At 51.0% G+C, this 17,080-nt stretch overlaps 1 protein-coding gene across 1 annotated transcript; it reads right to left on the minus strand.

The window, feature by feature from the left end:
- Nucleotides 1-1,671: 1,671 nt before the first annotated feature.
- On the minus strand, nucleotides 1,672-8,013 carry ACTB (actin beta). Its single transcript, XM_053366017.1, has 6 exons — nucleotides 7,855-8,013; nucleotides 5,225-5,353; nucleotides 4,314-4,553; nucleotides 3,384-3,822; nucleotides 3,010-3,191; nucleotides 1,672-2,550 (listed from the first exon to the last, which is right to left on the minus strand). Exons 2-6 carry the CDS (start codon nucleotides 5,345-5,347, stop codon nucleotides 2,407-2,409), a joined length of 1,128 nt encoding a protein of 375 aa, XP_053221992.1. The 5' UTR covers nucleotides 5,348-5,353; nucleotides 7,855-8,013; the 3' UTR covers nucleotides 1,672-2,406.
- Between the last annotated feature and the right edge of the window lie 9,067 nt (nucleotides 8,014-17,080).

Below are 17,080 nucleotides of genomic sequence, written 5' to 3' on the forward strand. Positions count from 1 at the left end.
CATCTCAAAATGACCCTTGGCAGTTGACGTCACTCAAGGAGGGCCTATCTTTAAGGGAAAGACTAAAGAACACGGGTGGAGCTGTGGGGTGAAACCGCAGAGCCTAGGGCTTGCCGATCAGAAGGTCGGCGGTTCGACGAGGTGAGCTCTCGTTGCGCGGTCCCTACTCCTGCCAACCTAGCAGTTCGAAAGCACGTTAAAGTGCAAGTAGATAAACAGGTACCGCTCCGGCAGGAAGGTACCGGTAAATGGCATTTCCGTGCGCTGCTCTGGTTTGCCTGAAGCAGCTTTGTCATGCTGGCTACATGACCCGGAAGCTCCCTTGGCCAATAAGGAGAGATGAGCGCGGCAACCCAAGTCATCAGGGGTCCCTTTACCTTTAAGTGGTCACACATACGACCAACATCTGAAGGAACCAGCAAATGCTCCTTTTGACCACACTGGATAGGGTTGCAGACCCCTGTTCCTGTTGCAAGGCCAACTTGGGCAAGCAGATGGAATCCAAAAGTCTCAGAAGAGAAATCTCTGTGCTAGGGGATTAATACATACTTGCTTGTGTTTGCAACTAAAAAGGCTCTGCATAAAATAATATTAAGAGCTTGGGTCACTTCTAGACTTATTTTCACCAGTTCTAACTCAGTACAGTATCAGGGGTTGCAGGCTGCCATCTGAGAGCTGAATGGCTTTTTATAATTAGAAATATTTCTAAGTACTATACTCAAGGTGCTAAACTGAAGCTACTTTTCTTTGGCTTCTACCATCCTGTGCATCATCCCAGCCCCTCAGCTCAGTAGAGCCTCCAGTACCAAGAGGATCATTTCAGCACAAACCAGAGCAAAGCGCCTGGGTCCTGCTCCCAGGGCTTCTGGCTGCTTTGAATTGCCAGAACAATTGTCCTTGAATACACCTAGAAACAGCTGGAACAGCAGATCTTAGTAGATCAAAAGGAAGAACTCACCCTGAACTGGAACCATGTTCATATACTTTATATACCTGCCCTCGAGCCCATACAGAAAATGAAGTCAAAAGGAAAAAGGGCAGGCATTGTCCAGTTAATCCTGCCCCTGCACGTTATTAGTATTCAGCACCATAGTCTGCCTGCCTGCATGAAACTACGTCAAGAGGCTTTTGCTTGAAGCTTAGGGTAAGCAGGCTGCTCAGCCCTTAGGCTTCGTGAGTTGTTTCTGCAGCAGTGGTTCAAAGCCCAGGCCTGTAAGCAGGCAGAACTTGCACCCCAGGAGCGCTTTTGAGCCACAAGGCCAGGTCTTTCCAAATGGTGCCAGGCCGCTCATCCCCAACCAGAGACCCTATAGGCTACGGCTGATAAGGAATTCAGATGGCCCCAGGTTTCTCATTCTTGTACTAGTTTCATGCTTGTTCCAAGTTGTAGTCAGACTGCTTTCTACCTTGGCAAGGGAAGGAAGTTCATGTATGGAAGCCTGTGGCTGACTTGGACCATGCATTACTCCAACTAGACTAGCAGCTTGGTTTGGCAACACTTCCCAGATTGGCAATTGATCTTGCTGGTATCAGAACCGGCCCCGGGGACAAACTCCCCCCCACCCTCTTGGGGTTCCTTCCACCTCTGCCGTTCTGTTTCTATGACCCTCTTCTTTGCCCCAACCAAACCCAGGCTGCGCGGACCAGAGACTTGACACGAAGAGGCAAAAGTCTATCATGTGCATCTTTATTGGAACTGTTTATTTTAAAGTCAGTGTACAGTTTTCACCCCCACCGTTATCCCCGTATACATACTGGCACCAAATTTGGGTAAGGGCTCCCCCAGCTCTGGGAGGGGGAAGGGGGGTACACTGTAAACCTTCACATCTAGAGATTGGGAAGAAGATAAACCTACACAGCCCCTTTCTATTTCATTATTGGTTTTTTTGCATGGCCAAAAGTAAACAAAAATTGGAAGAGGACCAAGTGTTTTTTTCGTTTTAAGGCGCAAGATACAGAAAAGACACTTGTTGGATTACATTTGGGAGGGGGGAGGTTTCTAAGTACAAGCAATACTTTCCTGCAAGACCAAAAAGTACTCCTGCTCCTTCAAAAGCTGGGCTGCTGCCTCTGCAGAGGCCGGTTTAACTTCCTCTCAATGCGTGGTACAATATTTGGAATGACTATTTAAAAAAAAGGAAGGAAGAGGAAGAACACAAATGTACAATCAAAGTCCTCAGATGCATTGCAGAACTTTGGGGGGGGGATGTTCGCTCCAACACAATTATTATTTTTCTAAAAGACTGTTGCCGTCAACTTTTCATCGTTCCAGTTTTATATCCTGAGTCAAGCGCCAAAACAAAGAAAGCCATGCCAATCTCAACTCTCACTTTTTTTAAACGCGCAGTAATGGGGTTTTTTGTCAAAAAAGGGGGGTAATTGTTATCATGGTAACTAAGTCCTGTTTTAGAAGCATTTGCGGTGGACGATGGAGGGCCCAGATTCGTCGTACTCCTGCTTGCTGATCCACATCTGCTGGAAGGTCGACAGGGAGGCAAGGATGGAACCGCCAATCCAGACAGAGTATTTGCGCTCTGGTGGAGCAATGATCTGTTGGGAGAAAGCGTTGCAGAACTTGTTAAGACTCCACAGGCAGGGGGTGAAAAGGTTTCAGCCATGAAAAAGGCTGCAGCAGCTCACCCGAGTGCTCAGGTGTTGCCCATTCACAAAATCTAACAATGACTATACCCTGGTATAAAACAAGCAGTTGCTGAACTGAAACTCCCAACCACTGGCCATTCTTCCCAACCCCTGCCAGAGATCATGGCAGCTCTTTGTAGAGTTGGTAGGATCCTTCACAGGCCCCAAATCCCAAGGATATGATTTATGCACACAGCTTCACGACAAGGAGATGGGCCAAACGCAACCTTTCAGCGGCCGCAAAGGACACTTTTAAACCAGAGTCCTCCAGGTGGCAGAGTTAGCTACAGAAGGACCTGCTTAAAAGCAACGCCAAGTCTCCTGTGGCTCCACTGGCTGAAGAGAGTGTCAGCTGAAAACAAAGCTCACCTTGATTTTCATTGTGCTGGGGGCCAGGGCTGTGATCTCCTTCTGCATTCTGTCAGCGATGCCTGGGTACATGGTGGTGCCGCCGGACAGGACGGTGTTGGCATACAGGTCTTTACGGATGTCCACGTCGCACTTCATGATGGAGTTGAAGGTGGTTTCGTGGATGCCGCAGGATTCCATACCTGCCGGAAGGTTAAAAAAAAGCTTTTAATGCCTCGGACCCAGGACAAAGTTCCCCCACCACACAACCAAAACCTTGATTTTACCCACAGCCTCCCCATTCTGCTAGACTACAGCTGCCACTCTTGGAGTTCTCCACCCCAATTTCTGCCAAGGCTATGTTTTGAGGGAACAGCTTTGCAAAAAAATATTACCCAGGAAAGAGGGCTGGAAGAGGGCTTCTGGGCATCTGAACCTCTCGTTGCCGATGGTGATCACTTGGCCGTCAGGAAGCTCATAGCTCTTCTCCAGGGAGGAACTGGATGCCGCGGTCGCCATCTCCTGCTCGAAGTCCAGCGCAACGTAGCAGAGCTTCTCTTTGATGTCGCGCACGATTTCCCTCTCGGCCGTGGTGGTGAAGCTGTAGCCTCTCTCGGTCAAGATCTTCATGAGGTAGTCGGTCAAGTCGCGGCCCGCCAGGTCCAGACGGAGGATGGCGTGGGGCAGGGCGTAGCCTTCGTAGATGGGCACAGTGTGGGTGACGCCGTCGCCAGAGTCCATCACGATGCCTGTCGTGCGGCCGGAGGCGTACAGGGACAGCACGGCCTGGATGGCTACGTACATGGCTGGGGTGTTGAAAGTCTCGAACATGATCTGGAAGAGCACAGGGGAGACCGTCAAGAACCTGGAAGCCGCAGGGGCACCCAAAACTCATGCTCAACAGGTCACAGCCTGTACCACCCAGATGGTCAGCCCACGCTTAGGCAGCCATGGGCCCCCACACAATTGATGCAACCAGCTTGCATAGTGGCAAACTCTGCTCGTGCCGCCCCAATTTCACAACACAGGAAATGTTACAGAAGTCACTCAAAAACAAAGTCAAAAGGGTTAGTGAAAAAGAGCAGCAGCTTTTAAGTGGTGCAAGCAAGTCGGGAGGAGAAAAGAAAAGCCAATTCAGAGAGATAAAAACCTTTCAAGATCCAGCAAGAGAAATTCAGACCCGGAAAGGAAACCCCTGCAGAGATGGGCAAAAGAGGAGAAAGATGAGCAAAAAGAAAATGGGAATGTTGACAGGTAGCCTTCTTGCATGTTGGCAGGGGAGGGGGAAGAAAGGTGTGCAGAAGCGGGGCTCTGCCGGCACGTACCTGCGTCATCTTTTCTCTGTTGGCTTTGGGGTTCAGGGGAGCTTCTGTCAGCAACACAGGATGCTCTTCTGGGGCGACTCTCAGCTCGTTGTAGAAGGTGTGGTGCCAGATCTTCTCCATGTCATCCCAGTTGGTGACAATGCCGTGTTCAATGGGGTACTTCAGGGTCAAGATGCCTCTTTTACTCTGTGCCTCATCACCAACATAGCTGTCCTTCTGGCCCATGCCAACCATCACACCCTGGGAGGAGAGACAAGGGGCATCAGAACACAAGCAGGCACCAGAGCCAGCCTTTAGCAGAAGCCCAGCACCGGGCACAAAAAGCAGCAGGTGTGGCTTGTCTTTAAAGTTCCTGGTGCTCAAGGAGACTTGATTGTGAAGGAGCCCAGGGTGGGGTGCCATTTCCACACCTGGGGCAGCCCCTTCATCATTGCCTCTTTTCTGTATAAAGGCTTTGGAAAGCCCCAAGCGAGGAAGGGACTTTTAAATTTCACTTGCTGGCACAGAGGAGAAAAACTCCTAGCTAAAAGTGCTTGCCCATCTAGAGATCCGTCCGCTGCTGAAATTTATTACGAGGCTACTAATTTATTCCAAGCTTTTTCAAAAGGGGGCAGAGATCATTGTGAGGAAGGGCCCTGGTTTGCTTTTGAACACACTTGGCCCTGGGTTCAACCCCTCCTTGTACCTCCAGCTGCAAGGCTGGGGGGGGGGAGGGAGAGAGAAATTAGCAGGTGACTTGGATCGAAGTGGACCTGGTGTTGATAGTGAAAGGGCACTTAAAACTATCAGTGTCAGGCACAAGTTGGCAGCAGCAGCATCCGATTTAGAGACCTACCAACTATACTTTGTTAGAGACCTGCAATGCATTTAAACTCACTTTTGAGCCTAGGAGGCCCTGGCAAGCAACATACCTGGTGTCTGGGGCGACCAACGATGGAGGGGAACACTGCGCGAGGGGCGTCGTCCCCGGCAAAACCGGCTTTGCACATTCCGGAGCCATTGTCAACCACGAGGGCAGCGATATCATCATCCATGGCGATCTTTAAAAGGAGGAAACAAAAAGGAAGGGTTGGCAATGAGGCAGCTGGATCCGAGGACCGTCTCTTCCGCAGGGTGCTGGTTTCGCACTCGGCGCCACCTGCCGCTAAGCGCAACCACCCCACCCACTTCTCCTTCTGGGGATTTAATGGCGCAGGCAGGCCCCCGCCCACCCCAACTTCCTCCTCAGCTTCCTGTTTTGTCATCGTGCGGCGCTTGCCACCCGCCGCCGCCAGGGGGCCCCCGCCCCCGCCTCCTCTGTGCAGATTTGGGACAAAGGAAGTCCTCTGCTCCCCGTCTCACATTATTACCATAAAAGGCAATGGTTGGGAGAAAGGCGAGCTGTGCAGCCAGATTTCGGAGGGCTGGATGGGGAGTGAGGCCACGCCTTCCCCCCACCCTCTCCAGAGGGGGGCATATGTCTGAGGGCCACTCCCAGGAGTGGCGCAGGCAGCTCATCTCAACACCCCTTTCAGGCAAGATAAGACCTTAACGGTCTTGCCCTGAAACTAGGGCAAGTTACACCCTATAGGTTATTTTTCAAAAAGCGCAAGGGCTCTCGCGTCCGCACCCAGCTCAGAACAGCAGCTCGCCAACCTGTTCGTCCTGCTAGTCTCGCAAGCCAAGATGCGGCTTAAAAGCGAGGAAGGAACAAGAATATTCCTCCCAGTGATTTTTAAGAGAAGGGGAGCACAGTCTGCCTCGCCTTCCTGCAAGGGGAGGCTGGCATGACCAGGGCCCTTTGTCCCCAGCCGAAGATTAAGATGCTATTTCTGCTGCTGGGCTCGGAGGGAAGGGCGACTCTCCCGGGCATTAACTCCAAGAGCAAATTCTGCTTCCCCACCAGCAAAAAAGCAGCAGCTCCTCAACTCCCCGCTTGTTTCGGAGTAAGCTGAAAATAATTCAGCAGTGCTTTAAAAAATGGGGAATTTCCATCCAGGAGCTGGATGCCCTGTACTACTTCCCCACTTGGCCGTAGCAGGACCCCACCCCTCTCCAGAGCAGCTGGCCCTGAAGTCTTTTATTATAAAGATAAAACACAATGGAAGGTTCTCAATGTGGACTAGCGCCATGCCACTCTGCGCCAGGAAGCTTAAAAGAAAAAGGCCAAAGCGCTGAAAGAAGAGAGAGGGGACTTTTTGGTACTTGAGCAAAGAAGTAAATGTTCTTTATTAGGGGGAGAGAGAGCCCTCTAGGGCAACCAGTGTCCCCCCCCCCCAAAGAAATAACACACAGACACGGCTTCCTGCTCCTCCTTCCCCCACCGAATGATCTAGAGCTGCTCCAAGGAGACAAAAGAGTGCCCATCACCCACATGGGTGGGGCAGCCCCTCCGTGAATGATTGATCGGCTTCCCCTCCCCAAAAGGCACCTCCCTCCCCCCCCATGTGCTCCACCAATACAATAGACATGCCGGCTCCCACCACCGGAAACAACCCCCCTCCTTCTCGAGGCACACCCTGGCACGTTTGGGTGCTGCCCCCACCTCCCTCTTGGGGGGGCGGCTCAGGAGAAAGGGTGGGGGAGCAGCACTCCAACAACCCCCCTCCCTTAAAGCCAACTGCCTGCCAGCATGGCCAATCTTACCCATGCAAATCAAGCCCACCATATTTCCACTTTGCAATAAATCCCCCTTTGGGGGGGCGGGGGAGAAAAAGGCCCCACGGAAAACCGACCACCAGCCCGGAAACTGAGCCTACCAGGCCCGGGAATGCCTAGGAAGAGTCGCCAAGCTCTGACCGCGTCTCCCCGGGCCAGGCCGTTGGCTGGCGCAAGGCGAGACTCGCGTCAACGCGTTCCCACGAACAGGAAAAAACCCCGCGCAAACCCAGCTGCCTTCTTTTTAGCTCCGGGGAGAGGAGATCCTTCTCTCTCCTTCGTTAACAAAAGCTGGGCAAAAGACCTCCCGTTTCTCGGCACCCCCCCCCCCGCTTTACTCCGGAGTTGTAAATCCCGGACGCGCCGCGGCTTAGGCGCGCAGCCCATTGCGCAGCCCGGAACGCCGAGTCCAAAGACACCGGCGCAAAGGGCTGGGGAAAGGGGGCGCGCGATCCTACCAGGAAACCTCCAACCCCCACCCATCCCTAACTCCGTGCAAAGAGAGTCTCGCGGCTTCTCCGCGGAAGGCTGACGCACATGCGATTAATCCAAGCCCTTTGCAACACCGCGCCCCCTCCTCGGGATGCAACCCGGCTCCCCTTTTACAGAGCGAGCCTCCATCTCAGAGAATCCAGACCCCCCCAAAAAAGGGCTCCCTTCCGAAAAAAAGCAACCCAAACCCGGCGCGCGCCTTTCTTGGGCGAGCCCCCAAGAGCCACAAACAACGCGCAACTTTACGCAACCGGGGGCCAAAGCCCCCCGAAGCCCACCACGAAGCGTTTTAACCCATGCACGTTCACTTACTCTTTGCAAATGCCAATATCCCACCCCATCCCCTTGCTTCTTTAGATTTCGTTTTTTGCAAATGCAAGAAATTAAAATAAAATAAACCAGAGGCGCTTACCTTTTTGCTAGTGGCAAGGCTGCTTGCTGGAGAACGGGGGGGCAGATGGCTTTTTCAAAAGGAGCGGCGGGGGCGGCAAGAAAGGGAGCTTGGCGGAGCACCCAGCGCGCAACAGAGACCCGCACAGCAGAGAGGGCGCTTAACGGCTGCCCGGCCGGCGCCGCGTCGCCGGGTTTTATACGGGCAGCGCGGCGGCGCTCTCGCCATAAAAGGCAACTTTCGGAGCGGGCGCCTCCGATTGGCTGCGCCGCCCTCACTCACTCACGAGGCTCCTCTGTGCACATTGCAGCAATTCTCTCTCTCTCTCTTGCAAAGCGAAAAGGAGAAGGGGGGGGAATGCAAGCTGGGGAGGGGGCAGAGATGCGCGGCTTCTGCACGGGCCGCTTGCACGCCTGCTTCCCTCGCGCAGGGGCTCCCCCGCAGCATTGCACCGCCGAGCCTCCCTTTGCAAGCGCGCCGTTTGGCGCAGCGGGTCTTGCAAAGGCGGGATGGCGGCACGGAGAGGCCTCTGGCCTCGGAAAGAACAAGCCACGCGCGTGCACACCCTTTGCCGGGTCTGCCGGCCTCCCCAGCTCCCGCCTCCGGAGAAGAGGACCCCCCAAAGGGACGCGCGGGTTATTGGGGACCCCAGCTGGGCACTGGCAGGTTGCAGAACCCGAACCGGGGACCCTGTGCGCCTCCTTTGGGAGCGAAGCCTGCGTGGCGTGGAGGGATGCCTGGCTGAGTCTTTGTATTTGTTGCCTTAATAGATCCCACGTTTTTGTCTCCCAAGGGGCTCATGGTGGCAGGCGTGGTTCATCTCCCCCTGCTAATCCATCCCCACAACAGCCCTGTGAGGTAGGCTAGGCCGGGAGAGGCAGCTAATAAGGTCACCCGGTGAGTTTTATGGCTGAGCAGCATTTGAACCCTGGCCTTTCCAAGGTCCTAAGCTTCATTTGACCCCCACAACAAGGGGGCCAGGTAGGTTAGGTTGAGAGGTGATGCCTGTCATTGCTACCAGCTTCTGGACCCAGCGGGGGATTTGAACTCTGGTCTCTCCCAGGCCCTAGTTTGGCACTCTGACCTGTACACCACCCTGCTTCTCACATATTCACATACACACAGAATAGGATTGACTTCCCAGTAAAAATCCATCAAACTGACCCGAAAACCTCTCAGGTGGCCACGCAGAGATCAGGCCAATGGGTCAAAACTTTGCAAGGAAGGCCATGAGCCTCACTGGACCCACAGCAGGGTAAGTGTGTGTCCCCCACATCCACATTATAAGGACGGTGCAAGAAGTACTGTATCCTATGCATCCTGGGGCAGAAGCAACTTCTGCTAAATTTAATGGAAACCACACACACACACACCGGCTAGGTTGTAGGCAGGGGCCGCCTTAAAGACGCTCCTTTCGACTGTACAGGGGCACCTGGATCCCCTGCCCAAATCTCCACACAGCACAAAGTTAACCTACGGAACTGGCTGCCACAAGATGTAGGGATGAAAGAGGCTGGGAGGGTGATGCTGTTGGTGGCTACCAGGTACGATGATGGCCTTGCTGTGCCCGGCTTCTGAATGCCAGGGTCTGGGAAGCGCAGGAGGGGAGGAGACGGCAGTCCTGCATGTGGGCTTCTTCAGCCCCTGAGAACAGGATGTGGACGAGATCCAGCCACTGGCCTGATCCAGCAGGCTCCTTTCTTAGGTGGTTACGACCCTCCTTCACCCTGGCCTGCCCAGGATGTGAACTCTGATAATATTATGACCCCTCTTGCCTGCATGAAGGGCTCTGTGCATGGCATGACCCTCTGGCATTTTTGCATGGGCCGGCTAAAGAAAGGGAAGTTTCCTCCATCCCTTGCTCCACCTGCTTCTGACGCTGGTCCCGCCCACCTCTGGCATGCGGCCAAAGGCTGCTCGTGAGTAGGGGGCCAGTTTCACTGCTCCCAGTTTCTGGTTTTTCCAATCTTAAAATTCAGTTCTCCACATTTTTGAAGCAGCATGTGGGTATTATTTTTTTAACATCCTCGTGAAGATTCGTCAGCACCTTGTGCACCTAATAAACACATTTCTGCATGCAGTTTTGACGAAGGCCCACATTTCTGCAAGCAGGTTTCCGTAAGACAATGCGGTTTGGTATGTTACTTTCGACGATATATTTCATGTGCACACACACACCCCCCCCGACATACACAATTTTGCATTGCGAAATCCGAAATCTCGAAGGGTGACTGTATCTTGGTTCTTGTTTGAGAATGTGTGGATTTGATGCATTTGGCTATAAACAGGAACTGAATCTACCCCATCCCAACTCGAGAAACTAGGTTCGAGATAGATGGTCCTTTGGGTTGACCTACGCAGGGCCTTTCCTAGATTCAGCTAGGGGACATACATTACGAAGCCTAAAATGAATGAATTCTGAAAATATTTTCCAGTACGTTTTCCCTTCTCCCATTCAGAGTTGCTTAGATGTGCCAAACTCAGCTGGCATAGGATTTGAGGCTCATGGTCGGGGGGTGCAGACACCTGTGGGAAACCTGCAAGCAGGATCCTGCCCACCTCCTGCAACTTCCAGCCCCTGGTCTTCTGCCTCAGATGATGGAGGAAGAATAATAATAATAAATAAATTTATTTATTTATTTATACCCCGCCCTCCTCAGCCAAGACCGGGCTCAGGGCGGCTAAAACCAAGTATAACAACAATTGATTAAAATACAACTTAAAATTAAAACAAAACATTGAAATGCAGCCTCATTTCAGTAGAAACTCAAATAAAAAAACTTTTTGGGGATGAAAACATCGAATCTTCTCCAAGGTCAACTTTCCAGACTGGTCCTATGTGGGCCAGAAAAAAGCCAGGGAAGTCCCCAAATAGGAGTTCCATCACAGCAGGAGAAAGGAAAGGGGAAGGGGATCAAGTTGATTCCAAGCCAAACGCCAGGCGGAACAACTCTGTCTTACAGGCCCTGCGAAAAGAAATCAGATCCCGCAGGGCCCTGGTCTCATGAGGCAGAGCGTTCCACCAGGCCGGAGCCAGTGTTGAAAAGGCCCTGGCTCTGGTTGAGGCTAATCCGACTTCCTTAGGGCCCAGGACCTCTAGGGTGTGGCTATTTATGGACCTTGAGGTCCTCCGCAGAGCATACTGGGAGAGGCGGTCCCGTAGGTATGAGGGACCGAGGCAGTATAGGGCTTTAAAGGCCAAAACCAGCACCTTGAACCTGACCCTGTACTCCACCGGGAGCCAGTGCAGCTGGTAGAGCACTGGGTGAATATGCTCCCATGGCAGAGACCCCGTAAGGAAACTTGCTGCAGCATTCTGCACCCGCTGGAGTTCCTGGGACCGCTTCAAGGGCAGCCCTGCGTAGAGCAAATTACAGTAGTCAAGCCTGTAGGTGACCGTCACCATCTAACTTGAGCATCGCTACCTCTTCTGGAAGTGAATTGCATCGTTTACACTGTGAATAAATACTTCCTTTTTCCGTCCAACATGCAACTCCATTGGAGGCCCACAAATTCCAGTGTTGTGACAGAGGGAAGGGGGGATATCCCAAATGTTGCAGCCTTCCTTCACTGGGGAGTCCCTAAATCTCATTGCTGATTTCTGATGCCCTTTTCTCAACAGGGCAGTTCGGTACTTCCTGTAATCCCGGGGTGCTAGAAGTAAAAGCATTCTTACAGATCAGGCGGTTTTCAGGAAGCCTTTGGCACAACCTGTTAATCCTCATCCCCTAGAGAAGTTTGGGGCCAAATTAGACATGGCCTGACTTTCCAAGGCATCTTTGCATCAAACCTGCACATTTGTTTAAATGCAAATTGCATCAGCTCCGCTCCGATAATTAACAGGATCAGGCACCAGCGGGGGATTTCCTCCCAGTGTAAGCAGCAGGTTCAGAGGAAGGATCTTTCTCAGGTAGGGGAAAGGTTACGCCCCCATCTCCATGTTTACCAAGCCCGCCCCACCCATCAGCTGATGCAATTTGCATTTAAACAAATCAGCACCAAGATATGCTCAGTCCTGAGCCAAAATACCTGTAAATCCGCCAGCGAATCCGCCAGCTGTTTACTTTCACCTGTCCCTCCCTTCTTGTTGCTTTCCCTGGGTGGAATCTTAGATTGTAGGCTCCTTCGGGCAGAGGCTGGTCCCCCTGCACTACGCAAAACAGCAGCAGCAGCAGCATTCACTCATTTGGGAACAAGCACTAGGTGATATCTCCCTGTCAAGGCAATAATGACAGGTAGTTTTTACACAGGATGCTTTTCTGCAAGGCAGATCCCAAGACATCATCCCTCTTGTCACAAACCCAAGCACTGAGAGCTCTACAGAAATGAGGGACTACGTTTGTGAGATACAGGCTGCTGGAAGTTCTCCTAGAATGAGGGGGGTGAAAAGCAGTCAAGAGATTGACTCTCTACTCCATCACGCACCATGACTAGGAATTTCACCTCTGCGGAGAACTCACTAGGCAGCCTTAAAGCAAGCCACGCCCTGTCAGCCTCGCCACCTGCTCCCCAGCATTGCCAGTTCAGGAGCATCCCAGATCCTGGCATTTCAGGGCCCAAACCTGAGACCTGGGGCCAGGCCCTGGTGATGGATGTCAACTGGGAGAGGGGAGCGCAGGAGGGAAGACCCCTACCTCAGTGTCTATGCTATAATTTACAACACGCTGAAGTTTGGAAGTGCATGCACAGTCTTCTAAATATTATCAGCAGCAGCAGCAGGTTTCCCATGCAGGAATCTCAGGTAGAGAACCCCTGGCAGGCTGTCATCTAACCTCTGCTTAGAAACCTCCCAGGAAGGAGAGTCCATCGTCTCCTGAGGGAGACCGTCCCACTGTCTAACACCTCTTCTTACCATCATAAAGGTCTTCCTGATGTTGAGTCGGAATCTCCTTCCTTGTAACCTTCCATGATGATGTCATGGACAGGGAACCAGGTAGCCTGCTAAAGGTAAAGGGACCCCTGACCATTAGGTCCAGTCGTGGCCAACTCTGGGGTTGCGGCGCTCATCTCGCTTTATTGGCCGAGGGAGCCTGCGTATAGCTTCCGGGTCATGTGGCCAGCATGACGAACCAGCATGGCGAACCAGAGCAGCGCACGGAAACGCCGTTTACCTTCCTGCCGGAGTGGTACCTATTGATCTACTTGCACTTTGACGTGCTTTCGAACTGCTAGGTTGGCAGGAGCAGGGACAGAGCAATGGGAGCTCACTCTGTCGCGGGGATTTAAACCGCCAACCTTCTGATGGGCAAGTCCTAGGCTCTGTGGGTTAACCCACAGTGCCCCCCGCGTCCCAGGTAGCTGGCTAATTGAGAGCAAATGAAACCCTGGCTTGCTTCATGGCACTCTGGTGATATCTTTCCCTGGCCTCCTTCCTCTGCCACCTCGGAGGAACACACCCAGCATCAGTCGCCTTGCCTTGGTGAAAGAGGCCCCCCCCCATGACACCTGTTTTGAAGGAATGCTTCCACCCCGTTTTCAAGGAAACCGCCCCAAGGGAGAGGCGCACCTGCTGTCCGCGTAAACTAGGCATAAATAGCAGTTTTTCAGGTGTCCTTGTTTGGAAAGTCATGATAAAGGATTCTGCTAATTAGGGGAGGGAGGGAGGGAGGGAGAGGCTTCGCTCTGAGCAAGAAGCCTGATATTCCTGCTGCCGCCACCCACTCCATCTCTCATACGGCCTGTCGGAAGTGGAGTTGGGCAGCGCCAGTGGCTCTGCCAGAAGTGGCAACGTCGACAACAGCGGAGCGAGCCAGGGTGGAATCCTTGCACGCAGCAGGAAAGCAGCTGTCAACACCACCTCTCAACGGCCAGCACATTACTTGTCATGGACGATTTGCAAGGAAGACTGGCGCCCACGGAACAGCAATTCAGCCAGAGAGAGAGAAGGGCTGTGTGTGGACAACTCTGATCCTAATTCTTACTTGTAGCACCTTTTTCTGTTCCTCCAGGGTTAGCGGCAAGGTGAGCAGGGACGCAGGTGGCGCTGTGGGTTAAACCGCAGAGCCTAGGACTTGCCCATCAGAAGGTTGGCGGTTTGAATCCCCGTGACAGAGTGAGCTCCCGTTGCTCGGTCCCTGCTCCTGCCAACCTAGCAGTTCGAAAGCACGTCAAAGTGCAAGTAGATCAATAGGTACCACTCCGGCAGGAAGGTAAACGGCGTTTCCGTGCACTGCTCTGGTTCGCCAGAGGCGGCTTAGTCATGCTGGCCACATGTCCCGGAAGCTGGACACTGGCTCCCTCGGCCAATAAAGCAAGATGAGCGCCGCAACCCCAGAGTCGGCCACGACTGGACCTAATGGTCAGGGGTCCCTTTATCTTTACCTTTAAGCAGCAGAGCACACAGGGTCCAGTTATGTGGGATTTTGACATTTTATTGCCGACAGCCTGGAGCTGATGGAAGATGGGGTGCGACAACAGGACCCCCCCCACACACACATGCTGCCCCCTCAAGAGTAATACACCGGCCACGGTCCTGTGGGAAGGATTCCCAGAGAGAGAGGGCAAGGCTGGTCCCCTTGCCCCCCCCTTCCTTCTGAGCAGCTGCCCCATGGCAAGGGTAACGGAGCTGAATGCTGGAAGATTCGGGGCGAATTGAAAGAAAGCGCTTCTTCCATAGATGGTACATTACACCAGTGAAATTAGCTAAAATGTACAAAATAAGTAATAAAATGTTGGAAATGTAAAGAAAAGGAAGGAACTTTTTATCACATGTGGTGGGAATGTAAGAAAGTAAAAAACTTCTGGGAAATGATATATAATGAAATGAAAAAGATGTTGAAATATACATTTATTTAAAAAAACCAGAAGCATTTTTACTTGGCATTGTAGGGGAGGATATTAATAGACAGGATTGTAAATTGTTTTTATATGCAACAACGGCAGCAAGAATATTATTGGCATAAAAATGGAAACAAGAAGAATTACCGACGAAAGAAGAGTGGCAAATGAAATTAATGGACTATGCAGAATTAGACAAACTGACAGGAAGGATTCGAAACCTCCGGGACCAGAGATTCTTAGAGGACTGGAGTAAATATTTGAACTATTTGGAAAGCAATTGTAATAAACAGATTACGCTAGTAGGACTGCAAGAAGTTTTGTAAGGAGGATTATGTGAAATATTGCAAGGAAGACTACGAAGAGAATTATTAGTTAAGGACAATTAAAAGTAATAGAGAAATTAAGAAATGCAGATTAAGTGATAAAGAATGGAAAATCTTTGGGGGTAGTTGACAGAAGTCTAAAATATTATATAAGATAATAATGTATGTTAAATGATTGCTGGAAATGATATGTTAAAAAATTAGTAAAAATGTAAAAAAAGAAAGAAAGAAAGCACTTCCTCCAGCAGTGCAGAGTTAAACTGCAGAACTCCTTGCCACAGGAGGGCGGGGTGGCCAATCAGATGGCTTTAAAAGAGGGCTAAATCCACGTGGGAGGGGAGGGGGCTATCAATGGCTGCTAGCTAGGATGGCTGTGGCCTGACTCTGCAGTTGGAGCTAGCAATGTTTCTGAATCCCAGGTGCTGGAAACTGGAGGTGCAGAGAGGGAAGTTGTGCTTGGTTCCACTCGCTGGTTTCCCATGGTTTTAGCTGTTCTTATTTTTATTTGTAAGCTGCCTTGAGTTCCTGTTGGGGAAAAGCTAGGAAATGAATGAATGAATGAATGAATAGCATTTATTTGCACACAATGAGAACAAGGGCCATTGGCCTGATCCAGCCGACCTTTCTTATGGAAGGTCAGATCACTGGCCACAGTGATCCACGCGACGGCCACCTCCAGGCTTGACTACTGTAATTCGCTCTACGCGGGGCTGCCCTTGAAGCTGTCCCAGAAACTCCAGCGGGTGCAGAATGCTGCAGTGAGGCTCCTCACAGGGTCTCTGCCATGGGAGCATATTCAGCCAGTGCTTTTCCAGCTGCACTGGCTCCCGGTGGAGTACAGGGTCAGGTTCAATGTGCTGGTTTTGACCTTTAAAGCCCTATGCGGCCTAGGACCCTCGTACCTACGGGACCGCCTCTCCCGGTATGCCCCACGGAGAACCTCAAGGTCAACCAGAGCCAGGGCCTTCTCAACACTGGCCCTGGCCTGGTGGAACGCTCTGCCTCATGATACCAGGGCCTGTAAGACAGAGTTGTTCCGCCTGGCCTTTGGCTTGGAGCCAATTTGATTCCATCCCCCTCTTTCTTTTTTCTTTTTCCTTTCTCCTCTTGTGATGAGGCTGCATTTTAATATTTTAATATTTCAATATTTTAATTGTTGTATTTTAATCTTGTTTTTAAGTTGTATTCATTCAACTTGTTTTTATTATTGCTTGTTAGCCGCCCTGAGCCCGGTCTTGGCTGGGGAGGGCTAGGTATAAATAAAAATTATTATTATTATTATTATTATTATTATTATTATTATTATTATTATGTTCTTAAGGGTCCTCATTGTTCCTTATAAGCCAAGGCAGGCATAGTTTGCAAAAGAAAAAAAGCCGCATAATGTGTTTCTTATAAGCTTGTATCCTGCAAGGTGCGGAGTGAATAATATTAGTTTTAAAATAAGTATATGGAGGGCCACAGGTTCCACACCCCTATGGCAGCTTCTTGCAGAGCATTGGGAATATATCGCATGCGCACGGCTCTCAAGAAAGAAATCCCATGGATTTTTGAAGTCCTAGGAAAACAGCGCTCTCGCCACCTTCGAAACGGCACGGCTCGGTGTTACTTCCTGCGAACAGATGTTTGGATTACCACGCAGGGAAGCTGGATGGAATCAGGTTGTGGGAAACCTCTTAACGCCCCCCCCCACCCCCCACAAAGACACTGTTTATTGCTTATATGCAACAACAGCGGCAAGAGAATTGTTGGCCCAGAGATGGAAGCAAGAAGAAATACCGACGAAAGAAGAATGGCAGGTGAAATTAATGGACTACGCAGAATTGGACAAAATGACAGGAAGGATTCGAAACCTGTGGGACCCGAGATTCACAGAAGATTGGAGGAAATATACGAATTATTTGAAGAGCAACTGTAATCAGAAAATTACGCTAGGGGGACTACAAGAAGTTTTGTAAGGAGGAATATATGAAATATTGCAAAGAAGAGAGATGTTAGTTATGATATTTAAATGTAATAGTGAAAGTAAGAAATGTAAATTAAGTGGAAAAGATTGGAAAATTTTCAGATGTGATTGATGGAAGTCAAAAAAAATTGTATAAGATATAAAAGTATGTTTAATAATTGTTGAAAATGATATGTTA

This window comes from Podarcis raffonei, chromosome 14 (genome assembly GCF_027172205.1).
Source record: "Podarcis raffonei isolate rPodRaf1 chromosome 14, rPodRaf1.pri, whole genome shotgun sequence".
Classification (NCBI taxonomy): domain Eukaryota; kingdom Metazoa; phylum Chordata; class Lepidosauria; order Squamata; family Lacertidae; genus Podarcis; species Podarcis raffonei.